Source organism: Gopherus flavomarginatus, chromosome 1 (genome assembly GCF_025201925.1).
Source record: "Gopherus flavomarginatus isolate rGopFla2 chromosome 1, rGopFla2.mat.asm, whole genome shotgun sequence".
In the NCBI taxonomy this organism is placed as follows: domain Eukaryota; kingdom Metazoa; phylum Chordata; order Testudines; family Testudinidae; genus Gopherus; species Gopherus flavomarginatus.
This window is the reverse complement of record NC_066617.1, coordinates 373,913,430-373,919,429: the sequence shown is the minus strand read 5'-3', so window position 1 is coordinate 373,919,429 and position 6,000 is coordinate 373,913,430. Positions and strand designations below refer to the sequence as shown.

At 54.7% G+C, this 6,000-nt stretch overlaps 1 protein-coding gene across 12 annotated transcripts in view; it reads right to left on the bottom strand.

Annotated features, from left to right (window-relative positions):
• LOC127034480 (hemoglobin subunit beta) overlaps positions 1-6,000 on the bottom strand; it is a 121,724-nt gene that overhangs the window by 32,348 nt on the left and 83,376 nt on the right. The window contains exon 4 of one of the 12 annotated variants that reach the window (XM_050924647.1): positions 4,692-4,923. The exons of the other annotated variants lie outside the window; for them this stretch is intronic. Within the exon in view, the coding sequence (XP_050780604.1) occupies positions 4,795-4,923 (129 nt within the window). The 3' untranslated portion in view covers positions 4,692-4,794. Of the gene's footprint in view, positions 1-4,691; positions 4,924-6,000 lie in introns of those variants that run through there. 12 annotated transcript variants of the gene reach the window in all.

Genomic DNA, 6,000 nt, shown 5'->3' with positions numbered 1-6,000 from the left:
CCCCAGACTGGTGCGTTATCAGGACCTGAGAACGGGAACCTGGATCTATCTGGAGAGTCAGCGGGGCACGTGAGGCGCAGGGGCTGTGTGTTTGTGTCAGTCTGTGTTGCTAATGGCATGGTAAGTTAGTCACTTAAGGCAGCGGCACAATAGGCCTCCTCCAAGCCACATTTCTTAACCCTCCCCTGCCTGTAAGGCAGGTCACAATCCTTCACCCCTCTGTACTATTGGGGAAACTGAGGCACAGAGCAGGGACGGGAGTTGCACAAGTCCACAGTGGGAGAGTGTGTCAGAGTTGGAATTGGAACTCGGGAGAGCCTGCACTACAGACCAGAGCCAGGAACTGGAGCCAGATGTAGTCTGAATCCCAAAATGCACCTGTGGCCTAACCTTCTTCTGTAGCCCTTTGCGGGGAAGGGTGTGTTCAGATATCCTCAGGCAGGGCACCAACTGTACTTCCGAACCCCGGGGCTGCGAGCTGTGGCAATTAACATCACCCCTCCCATCCCCACATATGTTGGAGGGAACGGGCAGGGGTCTTTCAACTAGCCCCTTAGTAACTGGCCTCATGGCTGGGGGGAAGCAATAGAGATCTCAATTACGGTGAGGCTTTTGAAACACTCTTACATGACTTTCTCCTACGCCAACTAGGGCTGTGCGGTCACATGGCATTACTGTATGGTGGGTGCACAACCCATTGGATACTGTACTCAAAGCATTGTTGTCACTGCTTCGTTATCCAGCTGGGAGGGCGTATCCAGTGGGGTCCTGCCAGGGTAAGTCTTGGATCCGGTGCTGTTCCACATTTGATAAATGACTTGGCTAAGAGAGTGGAGAGCGCAGCACAGACACCGGGGCAGGACGGGCTCTGCAGCTGCCCTGCCCCAGGAGCTCGCAGCCCTGCCACCCAGAGCATTACACCAGCGGTGGAGTGAGTGAGCTGAGGCTGCGAGGGAGAGGAGGCAGCAGGGGAGGGGCCGGGGGTGAGCCTCCCGGGGCAGGAGCTCAGGGGTCAGTCAGGAGGGTCCTGCAGGTCGGATGTGGCCCAAGTAGGGTGACCAGATGACACGAACAAAATATCGGGACACATTGGGGGGCAGGTCTGGAGCGCTGCCAAAACAACAACAACAAAAAAGCCGAGCTGGAGCTCCACCAAAGCAAAAAAAAAAAAAAAAAAGCCCCAAGCCAGAATATCAGGACAAATGGTGTCCCGGCCACACATCTGTTGGGACGCAGGACAAATGACTGAATATCGTGATGATCTCGATTTTATTGGGACGTCTGGTCACCCTAGACCCATGGGCTGTAGTTTACCCACCTCTGGGCTAGGTGGTCGTTCTGCTGAAAATGATCTGGGGCTATAGTGGATCACAAATTAAATGAGTTAACAGCGTGATGCTGTTGCGAAAAAGGCAAATCTCATTCTGGGGTGGATTAACAAGAGTGTTGCCTGTAGGCCAAGGCAGATAATCGGGAGGCTTCGGCTGCATGCTGTGTCCTACTGTGGGCCCCACGCTTTAGAGAAAATGGGGACCATTGGAGAGAGTCCAGAGGAGAGCAACAAAACTGCTCAGAAGTTTGGAAAACTTGACCCATGCGGAAAGGTTGAAAGAACTGGCCCTGTTTAGCTTGGAGAAGAGAGGGCTGAGGGGGGACAGGATAACAGTTTTCAGCTTGTTCTAAAGGGGACCGATCTCTGTGGCCGCTGAAGGCAGGAGTAGAGCGGTCCTGTCACCTCCCGTGACTTGCATGTTATGCCTCTGTCAGTGCAACCTAACATTGCATTTGCTTTGTTTGCAGCAGCATCGCATTGCTGGCTCCTGTTGACATTGTGATCCACCCCGACTCCCAGATCCTTCTCAGCAGCGCTGCTGCCAGCGCCCCTAATGAGGAGCATGTTAATTATGTGTATTACATTGGCTACTAGGGCCCACAGCCAAGAGCAGGGCTGAGCCAGCCCCTGTCCAGAGGTAGAGCAAGGCCTTATCTGCACTAGAAAGCCTTTGCCAGTAGAGCCCCCCTGGTCTGGCTGCATCGGCAACCCCCCCAATAGAGGACACAGCTTATACCGGCCAAAGAAACCTTAGCCAGCATTGCTTGTGCCACTTCCCCACACAAAACAAGCTACCCCAGGGGAAAGCGCTCTTTCACCAGCCTCAATGTGTCTACAACTCTGTTGGTTGGAGCACGATTCTTTTGCTCGTCTAACTGACACAGACCAGGCCGGGCAACGGCCCCTGCTCCAAGGAGCTTGACCTCTAGCTAGGCGGGACCAGGAGGGGGAGAAAAGATGCACAATTTGCAGAGGAAGCTCTAAGGCCCAGCGAGATGAAATGGGCTGCCCAAGGTCCTGGTTAGAGCTGAGGCCAGGCCAGCACCTTCCCCCATGAGTGCAGCCTTCCGCTCTGTGCCAATGACCATTCTGACTGGGAGCACCCTGTGTTCCCTCAGTCCTGCGTTCCTGCTTCGCGGGTAAGGCTGGAAGGGATTGGTAAGAGCAGGGAAACTGAGGCAGGTGCCAGACTTGTGTGGCATGTAGGGGAACTGGACATCCCTCAAAACGCAGACCAGCTGTGAGGTGTGAAGCAGGGGTGCTGGACTGGGGTTGCTGAGTCTCTTCGTTTTATTGCCCAGTTGGTTGATTTTTGGTGTTTTTCTTCAAGCCCCAGCTCCCAGCATCATTTTGGGCGATGGGGACGGGAGGTATTGAACATTTCACATTTTATTTAAAAGAAAAATGAGAAATTCCCAGCCTGGACCTGTTACAGAGAAAACCTGGAGACCGCCAAGCCCCTGAAGGCAAAGGGAAAGAATCCAAAAGAGATTTTTAAAATCTTGTGATTTCGAAGCCAATCCTGTAACTTTGGAGGGCCTGACTCGTGATTCTGGCATGTCAGTGCCAGGTCTGTCTCTCAGCCTGGTCAGTGGGAAGTGGGGGAGGGGAGCATTTGTCATAAACTGCCCAAGCGGAAGTCCTTTGGCTGTTTGCCTTCCAGCTCTGTGATTCAGAGGGAGAGACTGTCCCGTTTGCTGCAACCCCCGTATGTCCCTCCAGTCGTATTCAGGGGCTGTAAAATCCCCAGCCCTACCCAGGGACAGCCAGGCCTCCTGCCACCTCCAGTGCAGAAGGAGGTTAGAGTCAGGGGCTGCTATAGCCACTCTGGGCTGCACAGCTGCTCAGAGACCCCCCGGCGAGGGCTGGCGTAATGTAGAACTCCCTGGAGGGCCTTAGATATTCCAGATGAGGGATCACCTCAGTCTATTACCACCTTGGAGTCCCATGGGCACAACGGTGGCTGAAAGCCAGGCACAACCCACAATCCCAGCCCTCAATTTCCCGGCAGAGAGGCCCATTGGGATCATCTGGCCCACAGTTCCCTATTGGAGGGAATGGCGTCTGTATTCATGTGGGGGTTAGTCCTTATGTTTAGCACCCGAAAGGTGCAGGACACCGTGCACCGGTAAAGGAAGCAGCCATCCCACGGGGACAGCCCACCAAGTGCTGGTGCACCTCAGCGCAGGGCAGAGCCCTGAAGGTCCGAACCTGTGGATGCAGACACAGCTGTGTAACGTGACACATGTGCCTGGCACCGGCTCTCACCAGGAGGTGGTTTCATAGTGTAGCAGGGCTTACGGCCAGACGGGACCAGGGGATCACCCTGCACACATAGAGAATTCCACCATTACTTCTCTACTGAGCCCAGTGACTTGGGCTAGATTAAAGCATTTCAGTCCCTCACTGTAGTGTGCCCCAAACAGAGAACAGGATGGACCAAGGAACCCCCCAATGCCCGAGGCCTCCTATAATGGCAGTGAATTGATTGGATGAGCGATACTGAGATGATCTCTGCAGGTCACCCTGTTCACCAGGCCTTTGGCAAAAATCTCTTCCCCAAGGTCCCTGCCAAAATGACCTAGGTGAAAATTCCTTCTTGACCCCAAATCTGGCATCAGTTGGCCCCTGAGCAGATGAGCCAGACCCACCAGCCAGGCATCTAGAAAGGATTTTCCAGGCCACCTCAGATCACTGGTCCACCCCGTCCAGCTGTGGCTGATCTCTGATGCTTCAGAGATGGGAATCTCCCCCCGAAATGTATCTGGCAAACAGAGTATGGGGGAAGGGGAGAAGATTCCTTCCTGACCTCTTCAGGTGACAGGCTGAAACCCTGAAGCATGAGAATTATAGTCATTGTCTTAGTGCAGAGCTGCAAGTGTTATCAGTTGTTGAGGGAAATGCAAACCATCCTGTTTTCCCCGTGGCCCAGGGAGGGAGGGAACGAATCAGGGACTCACACATCCACAGCCTTCAAGACCAGGTGCCCAGATCTAATTGTGAGTGGATGTGTTTGCTGGCTTGGAATCCAAAGAGGCAAAGGAACAGACAAAGGGCGAGGAACTGGGAATGGTACATGAGGGTCGACTGGATAAATCTAGAAATGGACGTTTTTTAAGAAGTTACAGGTGACTAGAGCTGTCCAGAGAGCGACAACTCCATTTTACAGCCAGTTCAGAGGTTTCTGGTATGACAACGTAATAGCTGGAATGCCAGGAAATCCCAGAAGCAGCACTCTTTAGAGAACAAGAAAGACAAACCAGCAACTGAGCTAAACTCTTTCCCATTTATAAAATCTCCCAGCCTCCATCCCCCAGGATCCCGCACCATGAGCACAGACACACGGACCATGAGCAACTGCAGTGGACGGGTTTTATTCGACTGTTACAGCCATTGGTACCCAAAGGGCATTTCCACGCACACGGGTGCGCCTGGAAAGGAGCAGGGTCCCTGCCAAGGGCTCAGCGGTACTTGTACGAGAGTGCGTGGGCCACCACACGCACCAGCTTCTGCCAGGCAGCCTGGCAGGCAGGGGTGAACTCCCTCTTGAAGTGGGTGGCCAGGACGATGATGAGGATGTCACCCAGGAGCTGCAGGGGAGAAAGAGGAAAATCTTGCCCTGGTCAGTGGGGTTCTGAACCCCTCCACTTCTCTCTAGCCACTAAGGGCTGCTGCTCAGCGACCATGGTGGTCAGGGAAGGATATAGGGAGATACATGGTGGGGGGCGCGAGAGAGAGAGAGGGTGGTGGATTGATGAAAGGGTGATGGAGTTTCGGGCTCTGAGATTTTATCTGCAATGGCACTGCCAGAAAACTTTCTCCCCAACCCAGAACTTGTTTCATCCATGTGTTCTGCTCTCTTTGCCTCCCCTAGCTCCTGCTCTCTCCCTTCTGTGTCTTTCTGACCTTAACTCCTAGCGTCTTCTCCTCTATTCCTGTGGGGTGACCCCCCTCCCAGCCCCCCAAACCCCTGATTGCAGGGCCAGGCCAGCACAAGGCCTATATGCTACTTAAATCCTCACAATAGGGCTTGAGTGGGACCTACGGGGTGTGCCCTGCAGCAGGGGAATGTCACTCTGACCAGCTCTCTCCTCCCTGGCTCGGACCCCTTTCCTCTTCCACAAAACCTTCCCCTCTTCTGGCCCCCACCCCTTGCCATCCTTCCCCTTGCTCCTACCACCTCCCTCCGGTCCCCGTTGCTCCCCTGACCCCTCCACCCCTTGCCCTCTATGCTGTATCCATCTGTCGCTGGCGTCTTTCCACCTTTCTAATGTCACCTGGTGATCTCCCCTCTCTAGCGCCTCTCTAGCTTCGCTCCTGGCCTGCCCCGTGGTTTCCTCCTGCTGGCCCTTAGCACCTTCCCTCCTCCCTCCCATCAGCCCTCTGCCCAAAGGGGTGGGAAGGGGGGTTGTGCACACAGTGCTGTGGGGCTGGGATCATCATGGGGGAGCAGCACTTTCACTTCCTGGACATCCCACTTAGCACCCACCAAAGGGGCTGGTCCGTCCGAGGGTACCCTTCTCCCCACAGATCCCTCCCCCTAGCCCCCCCATTCACTTCCCTTGGACTACACCCATATCACGCCTCTCTCCCCTCTTCACAGCACGCCACTCCCTCTCTGCATCCCTCCTGACACTGGATCCTGGGCCCAGGCGGTCTCAGCAGAT